Raw genomic sequence first — 22973 nt, 5'->3', positions numbered from 1 at the left:
AAGTGGTTAGAGCCAAACGCCTTGTAGTGCTTATGTTCTACTGTTTCTCAAGGTTTGGTTATTGTGGTCTGCTGTCATAAATTTAAGTTGTTCAATTACCTCTTTCAGGGAAGGGTCTCTGATCTCAAATGGTCTGGTCTACATTTATTACCAAGCCAGCACTGACTGCTGTGCCCTTTGAATGATCCTGTAAAACTCATATTGTAAAAGAAACATACAAAAATTCAGAAGAAATACAATTATTCCAGAAGGTGTAAAATCAGAAGACTCTCGAGAATGGGTTGTGGCACTGTAACATGCAACTGAAGGAATACTAGAGGGGTTGAGAAGGTAATTTAAAGGTAGTGCAGATTGAAAGTCAAATCTAGGCTTGTGGCTGTACCATACATTATGAATCAAGTGCTTTGGAAACAAACACTTTCAGATTTGTCAGCTAGATTGGATATTTTAATTTTTTTTTAGAAAAACAATTTTCAGGAAAAAACAGTACAATTTGGCAGAAGTACTCAGCAAATTCAACTTCATTAGCTTTTAATTTAACAGAACACTCAGAGACTTGATGCACATCACGGGTAACACACAAACAGCAGTAAATTTCGTGCACTTCCATCGAAAGATCAGGGAAATGAAGTACAGACCCTACACTGAAAACATGTTTAAGGAAATATATTTCTCAACACTTATACTTCATATTTATATATTTTCAAATATGCTGAAAAGAAATTTGTTTCATTAAAGAAATCCTGAAATGCTAATCAAGAGGATAAAGACCCTTGCACACGTACAACTCCACTTGTTCGGAGCATTGTGCCATCATAATCAGTGGAGGGGACAATCCAGGCAGCAGACAGAAAGAGGTGCTCCAGATTTCAATGAGATACTTAAAACACAGACAATGCAAACAAAAGGGTATGAAAATGACATCTAAAGTAAACCTCAAAAGATCTGAACACGAGAAGCATATGGCAATAAATGATAACATAAGTAAACATTTCTGTCCTGAGCAATCTTGCTCTTGGCAATCAACATTTTATATTGACTGCAGATTAAAATTTCATCATGAAACAAACTCATGTGAATTTCTAATTGCCTACAATTTGAAAGCAGAGTGATTTGCTGTGTTCATCTGCACTCTGTGGCTGCTGAGGGTTGTTAGGAAAAGTTCTACTGAGTGGGCACCTACGACAGTGGGACTCCAACTGTACCCAATTCAGGCTTTATTGTTAAATGAACGGTTGTTTTTGTGGAAGCCAGCGTCTTTCTTTCTCAGCTTTCACTTTCCCTCACAAGACCCAGATGAACATGGACAATGGTTATGACGGGGAAAGCTGCTGACATCACACAAGCTGCATCTGAAGCAAAGTAAATGCAAGAGGTGAATATGTACAAATGTTCAAAAACAGATGGGAGAAGCATAGTTGTAACCAGCCTTTTCAGGTACATTCCATTTAATCTTCTCATATAAGCATCCCAGTCTTGCACAAAGTACCATCTTGAACTGCAACATTGAAGGCAACAACACATCAATAATATACATGACTATGACCAGGAATCAGGTCCAACTAGGTTGGCAGGTGACCTTCATAAAAATGTTCAATTTCTATCTGTGTCGGCTTTTGTACATCTACAGTGGCATGAAGTATTTTTCAAAAGGAAACTTAAATGTTCCACTGCAGTGTCATTTGTCATCAACTCAGCCCAATTATGCTCTTACTCCTATTCCATGAACAATGCCAACATGCCATCTTCTTCCCTTTGGTTTCAACTCTATTTCTGTCAGGAAAATAGCTTGTTGTTGTTGTCTGGTATTTGTTCCTTGAAGAACAAGGGGAGAAAAATACTTCCATGGTCCTCCAAACTATCTTACCAATGTAAGGCAACCAAATGGCATCAATTCATTCAGCAAGATTTGGTTAACTGGGTTGAGAGTTAGCACAGTTAATTATATATATTTAATTCAACATCATCATACCATTATTGATATTTTAGGGCTTTTTTGTATCACTGTTTTGTGATCCCAAACCAGTGATGATTAATTTATTTCAAAAAAGTTGGTACCGCAGCTCAAAGATTATCATTATTGACAATTATCTACAGTAGTGGGGGCTACATAATAAAACCTAAATACAAAATATTTTTGAATGAGTATCATCACAGGTAACCTCTGCATGAAATGAATCCATAATCAACTAAATTGATCAGCTAAGACAAAAATAGACCCCAAATGTCATACATTCAACTAGTATTAGATGGAAATTGACATCATCCATTATTGCCAGACACAAATCAGAATCAACCAATTAGCACTGTCCACAATACAATATCCAAACTCACTGCATCCACCCAGTGGACACATCATTACCCAAATCATGAGACAGACAAGTATTATCCGATTAGAATTGGACACAAATCGCAAACTGTTCTCACCCAACCAGCTCAGAACAAAAACTAATAATGTGCAAATTAATGTCTTGAACAAGAAATAAAACATTCATTGGATGCTCAATGCAATACTTTGCTACACGTATTTATCCTCTTGTTTTGCATTTGCTGGCATCTGGAGTGAATGCAGTTTTACATTTATAGTTTTATGGGTGAAACACTGCCAGAGACAATAGCACAAAACATTTGGCATGTGAAGTAACACATAAAACCCAGCACTGCCCCTTGTTCCCTGCTCAGGTCCCACACTGTGCACCAACCCACAGCTACAGTAGAAAACATCTTCAGGTTGCAAGTTTTCAGTTTCCTCCTCAGTTTAAAGCAATGTGACTGAGGAAAAGAGTTTATGAGTTGTGCTTAGGGAACAGCAATACTCAAAGATGAACCTCCTGTCCTGCAGAAATAAATGAAGAGGGAGAATCATCTGTGGATAACTTCCTCCCAGCTGAAGTATTGAAGTACTGTAACATTGGATCAAGGTGTTCAGAACTGGTACCACTTCTTATCTTTGCACTTTAACATCATCTGAAAAGAAAACATAAAACACTTCTTCAGGATCTTCCGAGACTTTCAATCACTTAATTTAAACTTGTGGGCAAACAGGTTTTCTTCTGACCATGATCTTAAACCGCTGTAGAGCCACATCAACAGCTTCCCCTCTGTGTTCTTTATCCTTCCTTGTCTTTCTTTGTGTTCGGTGATGCCTTACAATTACTCCTTGCAACTTGTAAGAACAATAGTGGGTGGGAGGCAGAATAGGTGGCATACTTCTGCTCCATTTACGACAAAAATCAATTCCTTTTCTCAAAAGTATACTTTAAAAAAAATTCCTAAGTGAAACACAACAATCCTAATGATTACCTTGTGATAGATAATTCAGCTTTCTAATACTACATTGTTCTGGGAATGTTCCAATTTAAAACTAGAAGTTCAAACAACAGCAAAGTGTGATTACTGATGGAGACAATGAAGCCGGGAAGCTATTTGCTCTCTTCCTGTGAAACAATATAATCATTATATTCACAGAAACAGGAAGGAAAGGTTTGGAGTTTGGAATGGGTTGTGAGATGTCTTGCTACCGATGAACAAACCTTACCTCATGAGCATGTTTGGAGAATGTATCGGCACTGTATAACAAGGCCGCCGTTCGCTCTTCCAACTCGCTCAGTTTCTGCCCTCTTTCATCAAGTGCTATCCTGGCCCGAGCCAGCTCCCCTGCAACACCTGATGCTGCTCCTTTAACCCCTTCTATTCCACCAGTCCCTGGGATATGCTGGGCCAAGCTCCTTGAGGCTTTCCCTGCTGCAGATTCACCAACTGATGTAACAGGAAAAAAAACACACAATTTAGAAGAGGAATTTGATATGATCCCAAGATCAAATTAATTACATGTGCTTTGACAATTGTAATGTTATGTTCAGAAATTAAATGTTATCATACAAAAAATTATATCTAGAGACTAGTTCAACATATAAGTGGATCTATCCACTAACCAGCCATTAGTGATGGAGGATGAAATAGGATTGTGTTTTATTCCCTCCTTTGTCAGATTCCTGAACCTCACTTGTAAAATAATGTTGCTTTTGCTCTGTACAAACTGATATCTCTCCATAACTCTGATTGACCACCGCCAGTGGGCTGATATCGCCTCAAACCGTGCATCTTGGCGCCTCACAGTTCGGCGGGCAGCAACCTCCTTTGAAGAAGACCGCAAAGCCCACCTCACTGACAAGAGACAAAGGAGGAAAAACCCAACACCCAACCCCAACCCACCACTTTTCCCTTGCAACCGCGTCTGCCTGTCCCGCGTCGGACTTGTCAGCCACAAACGAGCCTGCAGCTGACGTGGACATTTACCCCTCCATAAATCTTCGTCCGCGAAGCCAAGCCAAAGAAAGAAGATGCATGGATTGATGAGCTGAAACTGCTCACAAAACAAACTTTCTCACTGCACCTTGATATTTGTGACAATAGATTTGAATTTAGTTTCCATTTCCAATGTTTAAGCCATGAGGTTCCAACTCAGAACATGTGGTCCACATCATATGGCTGCCATTCGGATCTTAGAAAAATCAACACAACACTTCTTAAGGGCAACATTTCCAGTTGACAGATGACTCACCTCATGGAACACATTGAATGAGACAATATGCTGTCAAATCAAAATGTAATACATCAGCTCCAGGAATTGGGCATCATAGAGATCAGTGCTGCTACCTCAGTGATTTACAATTTTTGTTAATGACCAAGACAAAGGGATCCAGCGTACTTTGGCAAAATTCAGTGATCAAAAAAAGATAGGTGGAAAAGCAAAGTGTGAAGATCTGTAATGGAGTTAATCAGGCATGGGGTGTGCAAGTTATAAAGTATCACTATAACCAAACAGGGTTTCGGTGAAACCTCTCCTGAAGAGCTGCATTTGGATCACATGGTGCCAGCGAAGAGGGATGAAATTTTGCTGGCTGATTCAAGTACTTCTCTCAACAGAAAATTCAATTGTTCCCCTCTGCTTTCCCTGATTTCTTATACTTTCTACATCACAAATATCTCTTTGTAATCTTCTTTCAGGTTTGGAAATCCTCCAGGAATGACTTTACAACCAACTTTGCAAACAACCCGACCCAACTAAAGTTGCAGATCTCATGGAGATCTGGGCATTGCACTCAGCTCGCTGTTTCTGCTTCCATCATCAACCACTGACCACACAGACTCCCTCTTAAAAACTAATGGAGACCTATCCCCCACTTACACTGCAGGCACAACCAACCCCTGTGGACTTGATGCAACCCTGAGACCATTGAAAGATGGTGCCTCCTGGAATTGACTAATGCTGCAATCACTGAGGCAATGTGGCCTCCTGGCAGCTGACCACCCCCCCCCCCCCACCCCCGCATGACCAATGGAGCACCTGAAGGTGCAATCCAAGCCACAGACTCAATAAGACTCACCAATTTACTTGTGGCAGCCACCATATCCAACTACTGACTCCAGCCACCAGCCATGAAAATGGTGGAGACAGGCTGGGGTGAGGATGAAATTGAATGGTTTCAAGTCTCCCCTCCCTAGCATCTTCTTGGCAAATATCCAAGCTATCTTTTCAATGCAACTCAATCCTCTGTAGTTGTTCTTCTACTTTGTACAGCTGTATGAACATCAGAGTTGACCTGCTGAATTGCTCACAAAATGAAACCCTCTCACTGTATCAGGTATAATGTAAACAATAAACTGAAGCTCATTGTGGTTTTCTCAAGGAGGATTGCACTTGCAGTGGAGATAGTACAGAAAATAGCTGCGAGTAATGATGTCTTTATGAGGAAAAATTAAGGAGGCTAGAACTATAATCATCGGAGTTAAGAATAATGAGAGGTGATCTTAATGAAGCATGCAAGATGCTACAGATGTCTGACTGAATAGATGCTGCAATGTTTCTTCTTGTTGGAGAATTTAAATCCAGGGGCACCATTTCAGCAGGCGACACCAATTTAAGATGGAGAATTTCCTCCATGTGAGTTGTGAAAATTTCGAATTATCCACTCCTGGCTGAATGTTTATTGATGTTCAAAGATAAGGGACACATGCCTTTGGACTATAGAGGAGTTAAGGATTGCGGGGAATAGGCAGGGAGGTGGATTTGAGGCCATAATCAGATCCGCCACGATTTGCTTGAAAACTAGAGCAAGGATTGAGGGGTTGTATGGCTATTCCTGCTCACATTTCTTCCACCCTTATCCTACCACTGCAATGTTACATGCACTCAGCCATACAATTATACTCCAATAATCTTTACTGATCGTCTCCTTGAGCTTAGACACAGAGCCTATTGCAAGAATTCAAGCTGAATTAAGTTTATAAATCAGAATAATAACTTACTTTATGCACAACTCTTATGGTATTGAACCATTTTACCTTTGATTCTTCTTGTTTATCTGCAATAAAACCTTTGGACAGAAGTAGGGAGCCAGCAGTAAACTTGGATCCCATTTCTCCTTGCTTGAAAGAAGGAGATCACCTAAGCCTTAGACAATCCAACAGACAGCACAAACCCAAGGACTAAGATTTTTGGGCACTGTCATCATGCCATTATACTTACAAAGCTCTTCCCTGTCCAGTGACTGGGCACCACCACCAAACAACCCTTTAAAGAACCCCCTATTTGGAGCCTCTGGTGTTTCCACAGGAGTAAACAGTTCTCCCAGCATTTCCTAGAAGAAAAAATAATGTAATAGAATTTAATTTTACAAGACAACCACCTGCAGTGGAGATAGAATATTACATTCCTAACCGTTAACGTTATATGAGTCTTTATTAGTGAAGAGACTTGCCACAATGGCAAAGTGCTCTTTTCTCTCACATTTAAACATGGCCTTGTTTTTTTTAAAGTGGTGTATGGCACCTTGAAGTATCTGAAGCTAAATAAATGCATAGCAAAGTTTGGTTAAAATCTCTGAACATTATTAATGCAACACAACTTTGAACCTAGTCCCCTAAAACAATTTCTGCCATGCAAAGTTTCAATCGAACAGGTCAATACCATGAGAAGAGTGGGTGCTTGGCCACTGAAAACTATTAATGCAGTGCAAGAATTGGATTGTCCCTGAACATCACTACTGCATTGTGCGGTAAGGACAGTTGCCAATCACCATCAATGCAGTGCAAGGTCTAGATTGTCCTAAAACCCTGCGACAGCAGACAGAGTTTGGCATGCCTCTGAATAGTACAAGATCTCTGTAAAGTTTACACCATACCCAAATAATAATGGGTGTGAGGCAGATAGAAGCTCTGAACGTCATCAGAAGATTAGAGCAGAAGAATTTGCTGAATGGAAGCTCCAAGTTACCAGGCATAATGATGTTTTTAAAAACTTTCAGTTGGGATTCTATGTGCCTTCCATTTGCCCATTTGAGAGCCAAGTCAACAAATCTGATCAGATTAAGAGTTATCCAATGATAACATGTGGCATTTTTAAGTTAAATTAACTGCAGATGCTGTAAATGTGACATTGAAAATGTTGGAAAAAGCTGGCAGGTCAGACAGCATTTGAGATAAAGAGTGAACTCTTCAGGGCGACAATCCTTCTTCTGAACAGGGGTCATCAACCTGAAGTTTCAAGTCTGTTTTTCTCTCTGCAGACGATGCCAGACACATGGAGTATTTCCATCATTCTGTGCTTTTATTTCACAGTGCCTGGTGTTTGGGATGTGTACCATGGGTAGAATCTGTGCCATTCAATGGTACTTGCATTGTATGTTGGTCAAGTGTAGACTTCCAAATTAAAGAGAATTTGACGAATCCATGATCCGTGATCATATCAATGATTGTTAACAAAAGCATTAAATGGATTGAAAGTACCACTTTGGGAAACAGAAACTATGAAGAATATCTTGTAAAAAGATTAATTGACATGTTTTAGTAAAAAAAGTTATATTACATCAGCACAGTGGTAGATCATCTAATACTGGAACAAAAGGTTTTCCAGCTGGGATTCAAAGTGAAAGAACATTGCCAATTCTCAGAGGTACTGAATGTAAAAGTCTAGCTATTACTCCTGAATTTGAAATGCATGAAGTCACTGACCTACAACTCCAGTCTATAGCCCTCTATAGAAACATGGCCTGTCCAGCAGACTGCTTCCATCTAAACCAGACTTGCATCTTCTTGCCAAGACCATGAAACTGGGACATCTTTGTGGACTGAAATTTCTATGAACCACTTCACCTGCTCGACTTTAGTGACAGAGAACAGAGTATTTACATTGATGAGGTGTCCTATATTGCTTGAGTTCTTTTATCACAAACCAAGATGTTCTCCAATAAAAAATGATGAAGACATGGCATTCACGAGTTCACTCTAGAATAACCTCCTGACCACTTTTAGGTGCACCATCACTGAGACAAGCAATATCCATCTTCTTAAAAAGAACTGACTGTTCCTGGTTCAGTTTATTTTCCATTAAAACCCTCATCTGTGTCTTTCTGACTTCTTGATTTTGACCTCCCGCTTCCACCCTCCAGACACATGAATTTATTTGAAACTTTGGTGGCTGAATTCTGATTAGCATGGTCATCTGTGCCCATCACTTCTATCCCATCTGAACATTATTAGTTTCCTGCTTAAATGCCTTGGTTTTAAATCTGTCATCCTTTCTGTTGAATCCATCTCTAACTTGTCACCCCTATCCCCCAAAACTAAAGAGATAATGGTGCTTCTCTAGTTTGTCTCATGCATCCCAGATTTTAATTACCCCATGTCGACAACTGCTGAGATCTCAAGTTTAGGATTGCTCCGCAATGCTCATTTAATACACACCTAAATGCCACTTTTCTGACAAACCTTTTGATAATCAATTTTGGTGGAGATGAGCATTATCTTTAAGTAATATTCCTAAAATGTCCATTGAGATGTTTATTGCATGAAATATGTTATGTAAACACACAATGTTGTCAATAACACAGTAATATATCACAAGAGGTAGAAACATGATATTGAACCGAGATTTCATCCTAGAGTTTTGAGAAGTGTCCTCGAGCTTGATAGGCTGATTCAATAAAAAAAAAAATCAGAGCTTAAGGTCCACGTAGATAACAATGCTGAGATCAGAGTGGGAAAGATGCAGAATTCTGGGAACATTGCATCACAGGAAATCATGAATGGAGGTTTCCACTGCTTGCTCTTGCAAGCCCACTAGAGCAAGAATTCTGTAATGGGAGATTTGTGAATTTCTCATTTTCAAGTATTATGAGAAGATTTTGATTTCTAAAATATCCTCTTTCACACTTTAAAGCTTTTCCCTCATACCTTGATGAAGGGCTCAGGCCCGAAACATTTGTTATGCATCTTTGCTACATAAAGAACACTGTGGGACTTGCTGAGTTTGTCTAGCACTTGTGTGCATTAAATTACAATTACAACATATGCAGACTTTCTTGTTTAGCAACATCCTTTGGCTTTGCCATCTTATGTAAGAAAACATAGTGCTGTGCGGGCAAATAGTAGGTATCCATGAACAAATGTGGGGTGCATGTGTGCGTGTGCTTTATAAATTCATAGCAAAAAGTATTCTTCTAATGCATGTCTGATCTATTTGATACAACAGTGCACAAGTGAGGGAACAAAAAGATGAGCATTATAATGTAAAGACATTTCAGTGTTAAAACACAGAAATTTTAATGAATCTTACCTGTAAATTCTCACATGTTCCCTGACTGTAAGTGATGCGTTGGATCTCAGTGGGGGAAACAAGATACAGAGCTTGGCCATTATTGGTGAAACAGAAAGTACGAGCTATTCGCATATCAGTCAGTGGCAGATAATTGACATCCAGCAATGGCCTAAGACTTGGCAAGCTTGAAAAGAAAATCAGAATATTTTAGTTTAAAATGGAAGAATGTATAAGATACACATAATAAACATTTATCTGGACTAAATATTTCACAAGATGCAAGTGCATTATAATCCAGATACATTACCCAATACAAACATACCTGCTCCACAGACTTGGTTTTCTAAATTTGGGCGCTGTGTTAAATCATGAAAATATATGTATAAATAAAATAGATAAGCCCAGTGTTTCAAAAATATTGATGCGAAAGAGACGCTTGGGATTTTAATTCTTTTTCTAATAATAAAAAGCACTGTAGAGCTCCACTGTCTACTGAAAGCAAATTCAATACATTAGGGAATTAAGTACATCTCTGTCATCAAGGATAAATACATGTGCTGGAAGTGTCATCAACCAGAACAGCACAAGATTATATTCTGGACCCTGAGCTAGTCACTGTAGCTCGATCTTAAGGCTGACTACACTACGAAAAGCAACTGGAGGGAAAACAAAATAATTTGTTGATTGTGGAAATCTGAACTAAAGCCATATATATGCGAAAACAGTCAACAAGCCAGGCAATATCTATGGAGAGAGGAGCAAAGTTAATGTTTCAGATCAGTGACCTTTGTCAGGGCCAGAAAAAGTTCAAAATTAAACATAGAAGATAGGAGCAGGAGTAGGTCATTCGACCCTTCGAGCCTGCTCCGCCATTCAACGAGATCATGGCTGATCTTAAAGTTCAGTACCCCGTCCCCGCCTTCTCTTCGTAACCTTTAATACCCTTATACTGAAGAAATATATCTAATTCCCTCCTGAACCCATTTTAAGTTATGGTGAAGGGCAAGGAGTGGAAAGAATAAAGGGAATATGTACAACAGGATGGAAACCAAGAGATTCTATAATATGGGTGGTGCTATTTACTAAAACAGAGGTGTAAAAACTTGATCCTGGAGGAACCATAGACTGGAGAAGATGAATGAAGAGAGAAGTGCAAAAAAAACCACTGAAACTTTGAAGTATAGAATACTGTAGATGGAAATATGAAAGAGAATGGTGAAAATATCAAGAAGGTCAGGGAGCAACTGTGGAAAAATAAAAACGGAATTAAAGTTTCAGGTTAATGATCTTTCAATTATCTTTTTATCAGAAAAGGCAGTTTGCATACAAAATGGTTCTCTGAAGCTGTCAAGTCAATATTGAGACCTGTTGGCTGTAATATGCCTAGTTGGAAGATGAGTTGGCACAGTATTATCTTATGATGGAGTGCACTGGAATAGTGGAGGAAGACAAATCAGAGAAGATGGCAACTTAAAGCGACAGAAAATTAAAACCTCAGGATTTCCCTTGTAAACAAAAATGTGCTCTGCAAAGTGGTCACTGAAATCTGCATTTGATATCTCCAACGTGGAGATTTTTTTGGCTCTAAATAAAGACACAAAATGCTGGAGAAATTCAGTGGGTCAAGCAGCATCCATGAAAGATAGCTGAACCTTCATCTGGAAGAGTGTGAACTGGGCAATGCCAAAATAAAAGGATGGGGTGGGGGGAAGAGAACAGAATGGCACAATACAGGTGAATACAGATGGGAGGGGGAAGAAATGGAAAAAAAGCTAGGAGGATGATGCAGAGGAAGATATCGTCTGATAGAAGAAAGGAAGGGTGTGGGGAGCTGGAGAAAGGAAAGTAACGGGCAGGTAGAGAGATCTGGAGAGGGGAAAGAGAAAGAAGGAATGGGGCCAGAGAGACAGGGGGAGGCTGGGGTGGAGATGGTGGGATGTTTGAGAAAACAAGGGGGAAGGTTACTGAAAATTGGAGGACAATATTGATGCCCTTATGATGAAGGCTGCTGAGACAAAATAAAAGGTATGGTTCCTTCAATTTGCGAGTGGCCTCAACTTGGCAGTATAGTAGGCCATGGACAGATTTTTTTTTTAAAGCTTATAAAAGTTTAAGACTCTAACAGTTGCCACCGAGTGCATCAGGGTCAAAGACAATTTTCACTCACTTTTGGAGAAAACTTTGGCTCAGCAAGGGATTCTAGCCACAGTCATGCCTGTGGTACCATGTGAAATTGATTAGCAGGACAAAGGTGGAAACAACTCTCCAGCCACATAGAGAGGAGAAACAAAAGTTGAAGATGCAATTCAGAGTAATATGTTGCTTCCATAGTGGCCAGGTCAAGGAGTTGGGTGAGCAAGATCACTGGTGAACAGCCAGAGATCATCGCATCTACCACAGAGAAGCAAATCCATCCAGGTTGATTAGAGGAAACCAGGAATGAGATTAAAAAGCAAGAACTCAGAGAGCATGAGTATTGATACCATGTAGCAGTGATCCCAAAAGTAGCCTGAAGGTGAAAGAGCAAAAGCTTTTGATTCCTGAGCACCGTCTGGTTCTGAGAATATGGAATGACTGGATTGCATCTCAACAGAACCCAATGAGGTGACATGGTTGGTGTAACGGTTAGTGCAACACCTTTACAGTGCCAGCGATCGGGCAGGGGTTCAAAACCTGCACTGACTGCATGGGTTTTCCTTGAGCCTTTCAGTCTCCTACTATTTGAAACATACCAGGGGTGTAGGTTAATTGGGCGTAAATTGGGTGGCATGGACACATGGGCCAAAATGGCCTGTTTCTGTGCTGTATGTCTAAATAAATAAAAAAACATATTGACTGAGAGGTTAGAAGTGCTGTTGGGGAGAGGAGGCAAGGACAGGACTGCAGCTCCTGAAAGGAGAGGCAAAATTTGCAGAGGAAAGTCAGGAATCAATAAATGAGTTTGGAAGGCAAAGAAAACAAAGACTGGGTAAAGGAAACAAAGTTTGAGGTAAAAATGAAGTAAATCATTCACATCTGTGGAGAAAGAATCAAAAAGAGTCAACATGTCATCTCAATGAATTTTCTCACAACTGGAAAAAGTTTGAAAACAGACGTTTTATGTTGCCAAAAAAGGGGGAATGGTGCAAAAGATAAAGGGGATTTGCCTGCCAGCACTGAAACTACAAGAAAACAGATAGCAGATTGGCATTGGCTGAGAGAGGTTTGATTCAAGAGCATCTGTTTGGAAGAACTAAAAACAGAGAGATAAAAGGGAAGATGAGGAAAAAGTGATGGAACTGAGGTACAGAACACAACAGTTGCTGGAAATCTCAAATAAAACAATCCTGAAAAATCCCAGCAGGTCAGAATGTGGCAGTGCTCATTCAAATATGCAATATGAGTCTATGAAATAAGGTGCAAATGCTCCAGTTTTCTCCCACATACCAAAGATATGCAGATAGGCTGATTACAATTTAAGCCAAGTGCAGCTAAATGGCAAAAGGAAGGGACACAAGTTGTCAGGCTTCTAATCGAGAAGCAGAGAATGGACCTAATGGGATCACTCTACTCATGGGTTGTGGTTTTCAAATTGCCCCCCTAAACTCACATCCCACCTTAAGCAATCCCAATGCCATAAGTGCTCTAATAAGGGATTGCTTAAGGTAGTATATGAGTGGAAAGAACAAGTGTGAAAATTTAATTGTACCTAACTGAGTCGTTATGTGCAAAGGAAATGGGCCAATGACAATTTTTCTCAAGCAAAATATTTAAGTAACAATTGGGCCCATAGCAGTGGTTCTCAACCTTCCCTTCCCACTCACATACCACCCGAAGCATTCACTTACTAATCACAGAGCACTTGTGGTATGGGCATTGCTTAAGGTGGAATGTGAGTTTAGGGGGGCAGTTTGAAAACCACTGGCCTATATCCTAAGATTAGAGTACAGGATGGAATTTGTCCCAGTGTACTTTTCCTGACTATTCTAAAGAACTAAGAATTTAGTCACTCAATTGATGGAAGTTTAATGATTTGAAACATTAGCCCCAGAGACAGAAAACAACCACCCAATTTTGAAGCAAAAGAAAGGTGGAGAACAAAGAGAATTCTCTCAATTGGCAACACATGAATTTCGGAGTGTTTGAGCATCTTTTTTGTTTTGTTTCATGGTATTTGGTCAAAAGTATCTTTGCACTGCATTTTCACAAGTTTACAACACAGGGAAAAGAAAGCCAACCAGATCCACTTCATAATTCACAATATTGTACATATCAAATGAAAAGCAATTATGAACACAGATTTATTCAGCATCGTTCCAATTCTAAACACCTTCATGAACTCCTTTGGTTCTCTGTACCCTACCATTGCTAGTAAGCTTTGAAGCATCAGCCTTAGCTCGCCCTTTTAACAATCGCAGACACTCTCAGTACATTGGTAAACCTACACCCAAGGATTACAGAGCAAATTACATCTGATATTCCATTCATGGGTGTCGTCAAATTCCAGGTTGCCTTTTCTTAAAAGAATAATGTTGCAGACAATATTACACCACCTTACCTCACTGTTATAAAGCTCACACACCTACCTCTGTACAAGTACCTCTGACCTGGTACCTTGATGGGTATCCATGAAAGAGATTAAAAAATGTAGAGGGGTTGATCTCACCATAAAGTAATTGTATCTTCAAATTCAATAAAATATTAACAATTCAGGCAGCATTGCCCAGTACTTGAACAATAAAAACTAGTTCTAATAGAGCTTTGCAATTTTTTTTAAAAAAGCTACTATACTAATCAATTACCAAGCTATTACATAAACAGCATTCGATTTTTGTGACATATTCATTGGTCCATCATTTTATTACAATTGTTTAGCTTAAGCTTCTGAAAATCTGGAACTATATAATTCACAATAAAGACAAATGTACACAGGTTTATATGAACTGTGTTTCTTTGAGGCTACCTTAAAAATAAGCTATTGATTCACAAGCAACAAGACCACATGGCAACTATACAGATCACTGCAGGGTAGCACCAGGCTGTGAAGTCTGGCAGGTGGCAGTGATGCTTTCTTGAGTGTTTGGAGATGGAACATGGCCTTCAGTTTGGAGTAGGAGGGATGAGGAGGGCCCTCATAGGTCCACACTCTGATGGAAATGGGAAGAGAAGTGCTCAGAGGATCAGGATGTTGATTGGGATTTGTACCAAATAAATAACTCAAGTATGCCACCACTTTATACATATGGGAGACAGGTCATAAATGTAGAGTTTCTACAAAGTAAGGAGTTGGCAGTATTTTATCAAATGCAAACTGTTTTTATTTAATATTTATCTTTACTTTAATATTGAGAAAATATTGAAAAGTTCCTGGAAAGTTAGTTTAAAAGTGAACAGGTAAAATATGAATAAGCACTGGTTTGAGAAGCTATAGTTTTGAGACAATAACTACAGCAAAATGGAACAAAAGACTCTCTTCTATGTTGCGATTTAAAAAAATTTACCCAGAGAGCAGCAAGAGCTGGAGTACAAACTACATCTCTTGTATACTTCAAATTTTCTATAACAAGAGGATATAGGTTTAAGAGGGGAAAGATTTCAGAGAGACCGGAGGGATTTTTTTCATGCATGGGGTGGCCCCCTATCTGAAACGAGCTGCTTGAGGAATCTGTAGCATCGGGTCCAATAACAACTTTCAAAAGATATTTGGACAGATTTATGGATAGAAGGGGCTGAGAGGGATATGGACCAAATGTCAATGAATTGGATTTGCCCAGAAAACCAGCTTGGCTGGCATGGACTAGTTGTGCTGAAGGTCCCAATTCTATGCTATATGACGATTAGATATTCATGAAGACATTGGTATCACTTGTTTGGTTACCGAGGAAGAAAAAAAAGCTGCTTTTATTAAGTCCCTCAGACCATCTGTTTGCAATTGCTTTTCACTAATTGAAATGACTGTCTTATTCACTGCAAAGTCCCACAAACATGTAATCTGTTTTGAGGATGTTACTTGTTGATTAATAAGCAACACAGGATATGTACAATGAATGTCATATATCACAATTCAGAACATGGTTAAGAAACCAGAGCAGTGATTGAAGTCACAATCTGCTAATTTAGGAACAAGAGTAGGGCAGATGATTAGAGTTAAATCAAGGTCAAAACTTAAAAAAACCTTTCAAATCAAATTTGTAATGGCTACCAATCCTTCCTAACAAAAAGCCCTAAAAATGTTTTTGACATACTTTCAAAAGTACCCACATCATTAGTTTGTACATTGTGGACACAATGATGCATTCAGATACAATCAGTTTAATACCCCATTAACGCAATTTCAATTACCTGAAAGTCATGATATGTCCATTGGCACAGAAGCATGCAAGGCAGATGCTCCCATTCAGTCCCACAATATCAGCACGAAGCACAAACGATGTTTCAGTTATGTTGTGTTTATAAACACAGTTTTGAGATGGCAGTGAGATAACTTTTGCCTGTTTTTCTGAACATATCACTGCATATTGGGTTTCACACATCTCCTGAGAGGATGAGGGGGACACAGATACAGGTCTCAGTTTCCGACATTTATCTTTCTCATCTTTCTCCTCCTGAACATTTGGTTCTTTCCAAGGTTCATGTGCTGGATGGATGAGACTTCCTGTTGTGTCCAAGAATGCCATTTGCAAAATTGCTCCTTTTAATCTCAAGATCGTCCCTGTACAAGGTACAACATTACGCTCAAATTGCATTAAGGGCCACAAACTCTGCAAAGAACATAGCATAATTGTAACTGTACTTAAGTAAAAGCTATCTCGCTTCCATTAAACAAGCAATATGATATTGCATCAGAAAAACTAAAATACTGCAAATGTTGGAAATGCTAGAAATGGACAGCAACCCAAGAGGAACCTGCAGGAAGGTAGGGTGAATATTTCAAAATGACAAAAGGTCATGAAGCTAAAGCAGCTTCCTAATTCCAACCCCCCCTTCCATAGAAAGAAATGCAAAGTCAGAGCTCTTCCTGCAACAAAAAAAAAGCAATTAGGAAAATGATATCCAATCTATCATATACGTTTTGGGAAACTGATAATGATTTGAGAGAACATGGTTTATCAATGGAATGCAACTTCTCAGAATGAATGGAATCCATAATTTATCAAAACATGCCAAATACGTTGATATATTGCCAGCAGCAATTTGTTTTCTGCACGTATTTCAGGGAGGAAGGTGGTGGTAGCAATTAATTACATCATTGAATGCCCTTTAATGTCCCAGTTGTTAGAATGCAGGTTGGAAGTGATTGTACAATCCGAACAATGTATCAGCTGATGATGCTAAACACTGATAGGAAAGGATAAATGGATGATGGAATCAAGATTGGTGAATACAATTAATTTTCCATTATCTAACTGAATGGTGGAAGAGGCTTGTTTGGTTTATCAGCTTAGTCTTTTACTGCATTCACAAACTAGGAGGCAAATGGTTTAACAATACACATTTGTGTAAAATTGTTTTAAAAATGTGAAAGGTAAGATAAATACATAATTGTTAAAACTCTGCTGTTATGTCATACACGGGAATGGTTGTTGGAAGAAATGACCTCAGGCGACTTAATTATGGCAGGTGAATGGCAGATTGAAGAATCTGGAAGAATATGAAACTCAAAGAGAAAAGCAAGTCAGAAAATAGCAGATTTTTGGGTGCTTAGAATGATAACAATTGAAATCTCTGAGAACAATTGGGAAGGGAATGAAGAATACTGGCCAAATGCAGCGAGGCAGACTGGATCGAGTTTTGTGATGTCTGGCATAAAGACAAGAGTCTAATGCGCCTCTCTAAATGAGATCATTGCATATCTGAATCAGCAAAGATTAAAAAATTTATATGCGTAGACTTTCTGTAAACTTAGGTTTCAGAACATTCTCCAAAATGAGTCCTATTTACATGAAATTTATAGCATAGTAAAAGGACATTCAGTTCTGCATTCTGACCACCTTTATCGCACCCAATCAATTTTTAAAAATAATTTTAAAACAACAAAATGTCTCCAAATACCTCATTAGAGCATAATACTATTTTAATTCTTCTCTTCATGACATTACAAATATATTTGGAATATGTTTGACCCTATGCTCTTACCACTAGGAGACACAATGACTGGTTGGGTAAGTCTTTGTTCTCCTCCAGGTGGCAGATTCAGTACTATGACCAGTACAGTGCCAAGTGTCGTCCCAACCCACAAACATGGAGAGGTGCACGTGTCTGCCTTTCGCGTATATGTCTCAGAGAAATGAAGAGCAGTGATGGCCTCCCGGGACTCCTTGTCAATGCTGGTAACACTGGAACTGCGGGAACGGCTGAAAGAGTTGTCTCTCACATCTAATTTTGAAACAGGAGAAATAAAAAGCCATTATTGATATGGACCAGAACTAAAATCAGGATAGGTACCAACTTAAATGATCTTGGTATTATCTGTCCACATCTGGACTCCCATAATGCAAATTTAGACTTAAAACCACTTTGCTTTCATATCGCTGATCTGTTGACATGACAACATAACAGACTCTTCTAATCCATGTTTTCCAGGAAAATGTTACGGCAGTATATATCAACCAATGGAACATAACTTTGGTCTCTGTGTCTGGTTGCATAAATTTTGGAAGCAATTTTACTCCACATATTCAATATTTCATGTGGTCTTCATTTGATATACTTTTGTCTTTGCTCAGTGAATTTTGAGACTGAATAATTATTTTATAAATATGCGCTTTAGCTACTTTTAGCCTGAAGGATAGCAAATTAAATCATCATCTATCTCCACAATTTAAGGGTTAAAACAACTCCTGCTGAACCTGGATTGTGTTTGCCTGCATTGGGATCCTTGTGATTTAATACACAAGGGTTAGAGATTGTGCCAAAGCAGGGCTCCTAAGGATAATTTGTAAACTCTGCGGTATTTGTTCAGTTGCAAAGCAGATACAAGTCACTTGACTATCATATCAAGCACTGAATTTCAGTCAACATTCTCATCTCTTCAAAAGATTTGGATGCTATTGTTAAGGTTGGTATTTATTGTCCACTCTAATGCCTCCAAACAGAAGAGGCAGAGAAGAATCTCTAATGTTTTTTAGACTGCAATGTCTTCACACTGGGTGCCTTTTTAGACTGGAAGTACCTGAGTGCAACAGTTCGGTGATTGGATGTGCAGTAGAGTGGATGACTGACAACAAATTTTTCTGGTACGATTTACACTGCAGGCTTCCTCCAAAAAGTTGTAGGGGTCCTGCAGGATAAATCGTGGTGCAGGAATTGACTCCAAATTCCTGCGCATTCCTGTGTGGCTGCAAAATTCCTTGATTGTGCCGTTACATGTTTGCAGTCTAAAAACTCTTTCTGGCATCGGCTACTCTGAATTTTCGGACAACTCAGATTGGGTACACATGTCTTTCAGAGGACATCTGACTCCAGTGAACCAGATGGGTTATTTTGACAATCCAAAAGTTGCATGTTACCATTTATGAGACTGTTAGATTTTATTCCATTACTTCATTTTCATTTAATTAATGGTACAATTCAAACTCAAGTCTCTGGACCAATAGACAATAAATCTTGTCTAATATCCGCTATACTTGTTAACTAGAAAGCAACTAAAGTTCATCATAATTAGAAATTAGTTGACATATCAGGGGAAAAACATGTTGCTTGAATTGAACAGTTTTTTTTAAACAAAAGGAACATGATATACTTTGACAGAGAATAGATCCTGAACATCACCAAGCCCTGACCGACACTGATTTTATAATTCGTAGCTCCTTCTAGCAGAAGAAAGCTGGTACGCACCCCATGAAAGTAAATGATCATGCTTAATTTTACTTTCTTCAGTGCACCAGAAAGTGAATGGCAAGAATTTAAACTAATCTTAACCCAATGACCGTTAGAAATTACTGGAGATTTTGCAGGAAAGATCCATTGGTGATTAAAAATTAAGAATCAAAAAGAGCATCCATGCTCATCAAATACTGATTCAATGTCTTTATCCTGTTATTAACTTTACCAGAACAATCTTACTATGCATGTACAGAGTAGGTGCAGTCCAAACCTTGTTTTTAAGTGGCTTCATTTATTCCGAGTGATGATCAAGCCGTTGATCTTTGTTCTTTGACTCATATCCAAGTTCTGTCATTGACAGAGTTTGAATAATGCAAATTAATGCTTCACCTTGCATAAAAAAAGCCCTTCCTGCTCCAAAACCAAGCATAAGTATGGTACTTTTTATTGCTAAAGCCCCATAGAAAGTTATTGTCAAAATAGCTCTTTCTCTAGTGAAAAAATTGTTGAAAGATATTTATGCAAACAAGTACCATCAACTTGCAGCTGCACCTCCTCCGCCACACTTCTGTCACCCTGCAGTTACTGTACATCCTCATTGTCAGATCACATTCTTGCCCTGTAGTTACAGGACCAAAATGCACATGCACCCTGTAGTTGTAACACCATCAAACTACAATGCTGATCCCTGTTTTATTGCCACTGTCACACCAGCTCAAAATGCTTTTGTACAAGATTTTATATAACTGTAGTAAAGTTCAACGACCCCTCTTCATTTTTCCCAGTCTGTCTGCAGCTTCCAACATGGCATTCGGACCATCATCCTAAGATGGATAGGACTGCACTTGGCACATATCATTACCTTGAAAAAAAACCACTTGTTTCTTGCACCCTTATTTTTTACCTCTGCAATCTCCCAATGATTCACTTTTGTTTTGTTTTCTCGACATGACCTCTCTGGAATATAATCTAAAAACAAGGCACATTTTTACATTCGTATTGACAGTACACCAACTCCAGATCACCACCAGCTCTTGAGCTCTGAGATTTGGTGCTGTTTGCATAAAAAAGCTTTAGAGCTTTGGAGCAAGTCAAATACATTTTCATCAATCCTCAATACAAAATGATCAGTGGCCAATGACTCCACCTTGCAATTATGGTGTAACAAGTAAACTCAAGATTCCTTCTGAACACTTAATCAAACCTTTGCTTAGACTGCCTATTTTCACTTCTGTAACAATCTTGAAATTTACTTACATCACAGTAGAAGCTGATTCCAGCCATTTAAACCCATGCTGTCCATTACACCCAAAATAACCTACAATTCCATATTTTTGGAGGCTGGGAAGAAACCCACGCAGACATGGGGAAAACATACAAACTCCTTGCAGAGAGCACTGAATTCTAACTTGGGTTGCTGGCATTGTAATAGCATCACACTAGTAACAGTGACTTTATTCCTGCATTAACTGATATGTCCCATCCATTCCAACTTCTCCTCTTATATTCTACTTCTAAAAATTCGAGTTCATGCTAAACTCTGCACTTGTGAACTATCTATTCAAAGTGCCTTTTGCCTATCACATTTTGTTCCTGGTTGAACACTAGAGTGGCCATTTCAAACTTACCAAAATGGAGGACAGAGTCAGAAACTCCCTTGGGTGGGGGGAGGGGGAACTGCAATCACAGTTCCCCCTCATTGCGCTTGCGCGCAAGAAACATGGCCGTGTATGCAGCATTTAACAGATAAGTGCCCTTTCTGCCACTTAATTAATATCCAGCCCGAGGTGGCGCTGGACAAGGTTAGAGGGCTCAAAAGCTGGACTGTCCAGCCGCCTATTGAACACTGACTCAATTTTAAAATGATTGTCCTCATTTCTAAATCGACACAGAGCTTTCCCATATGTAATTGCCTAGATACAGGTTCCATAAAAGTCTTGCCATTCAAATTTCCCTCAATCCTGCAGAAATGCCACTGCTGTAGAGCTGAGGGTTTGTATTAAGTTGATTTATTTTTTATTTTGAAAAGCCTCTTTAAATGTAATTTAAACAGCAATCACATAGCTGTTAAAAATGATCAACAGATAAATCATAATTTGGAGCAAACTACTAACGAAAATAAACAAAAATATAGTAGTGTGGCAGCTCACCTGCCAGGAAATCGAACCGAATCAGGAAGTTTCAGGCAGCACGATGATGTCATCTTCGGCTATGCGTGGCGTTGGGGGAGGCTGGGAGCCTGGGCTTTTAAAAAGTGCACGGATCCAAGAGTAAACTGTTGATTTCTGTTTGAACTCAACTCAACTACAATTTTTCATTTTACCCTGCATTGGCCAAAAGGCTTTTGGGCCCAAAATGAACAACTCAGCGGTTGCCTTCAAACTGCCTTTGTTCTGGACAAATCAATCATGTGGTTTGGACAAGCTAAGGCAAAATTCCACATTCGTTAAATAGTGGTAGGTACTAAATACTACTATGTGGTAAGTGCCCTTGACCAAGAAACAGCTGGTCAAGTAGTCGACTTCTTCTGTGATCCACCAGATCACAGAGGTATCTGGCTCTTAAAGACCTACTTCTCCGCACATAGTCTCTCCCGACATGAGCAAGCTGTGTGGCTCCTGCAATATGGGTGGCTTGGGTGACTGTGTCACGTCAGAGCTAATGATCAACATGTTGGCACTGGCAAACAGTCATAAACCTTGCTTGCTCTTTGAGCAAATATTCTTCAAGCAGGTGCCAGAGGATATCTACCTCATGTTGGCCACTGAAGACTTTGCAGACCCCCGTGCTGTAGCTGCCTGTGCAGATGTTCTGTGGTACACAAAGCAGCAGAGCGGGTGCACCCTGAAATTAGTGCTGCGTCACGCCCAAAAGCCCAGGCTCCACGTGCACCAGTGATGACACACACAGCCCCAAATAAAGAAGTCACCGAGACAGACTCTTGGTGTTTTTAATCACCAACGATGGGGTTCTGGAGCATGTCGTTGCCGACCACCGTGCAAGTTTCCAGGAAATCCCAGGGCCAGTTGTAGCTAATGGCTATGGCAGCTGGCCACTTTAACTGGCTGCTTTACGCATGGGATGAGCTCCCCAGGCACAAGTTTCTGGTCAACACAGGACCTGAAATTAGTGTCCTTACCCCTGACCGGCTATGATACCCGTTCCAGGAATGCGGACCCAGTTCTCACGGCAGTTAATAAAAGTACGATCTGTACGAACGGTACGCGAACCATACCCTTGTGATTTGACAGCAATGAAATCTCCTGGAGGTTCACTCTGGCTGCAGTCTTTCAGCCATTGCTTGGAATGGACTTTCTCAGAGCTCTCTCCCTGCTGGGAGATTTAAAGGGGAGCAGTCTGGAAGATACAAAATCCTTTCAATCTTTCCACCTAGGAGAAACCAAACTACCTGCCCTCCATTTGGACTCCGTGCTGTACTCCACTAATGAATTTGCCAAGGTTCTAGTGGAGTTCCCAGACATCGTTGTGCCACAGTTCTCCACGGCTGCACTCAAACATGACGTTGCGCATCATATTCTGACGAATGGACCCCCATTTCACACCCAAA

General features: G+C 39.6%; 1 protein-coding gene across 4 annotated transcripts in view; it reads right to left on the bottom strand.

Annotated features, from left to right (window-relative positions):
- Positions 1–434: 434 nt before the first annotated feature.
- Positions 435–22973, bottom strand: part of stxbp5a (syntaxin binding protein 5a (tomosyn)) — a 232866-nt gene continuing 210327 nt past the window's right edge. For all 4 annotated transcript variants that reach the window (XM_069932249.1, XM_069932252.1, XM_069932250.1 and 1 more), the window contains 6 exons: positions 17717–17956; positions 15923–16292; positions 9620–9785; positions 6533–6644; positions 3539–3759; positions 435–2967 (listed from right to left, as the gene is read on the bottom strand). In XM_069932249.1, coding sequence (XP_069788350.1) covers positions 2926–2967; positions 3539–3759; positions 6533–6644; positions 9620–9785; positions 15923–16292; positions 17717–17956 — 1151 coding nt within the window. In that variant the 3' untranslated portion in view covers positions 435–2925. The remainder of the gene's footprint in view (positions 2968–3538; positions 3760–6532; positions 6645–9619; positions 9786–15922; positions 16293–17716; positions 17957–22973) is intronic.

The sequence above is a fragment of the Narcine bancroftii genome, chromosome 4, assembly GCF_036971445.1.
Source record: "Narcine bancroftii isolate sNarBan1 chromosome 4, sNarBan1.hap1, whole genome shotgun sequence".
Lineage (NCBI taxonomy): Eukaryota > Metazoa > Chordata > Chondrichthyes > Torpediniformes > Narcinidae > Narcine > Narcine bancroftii.
This window is presented reverse-complemented; position numbering and strand designations above follow the sequence as displayed.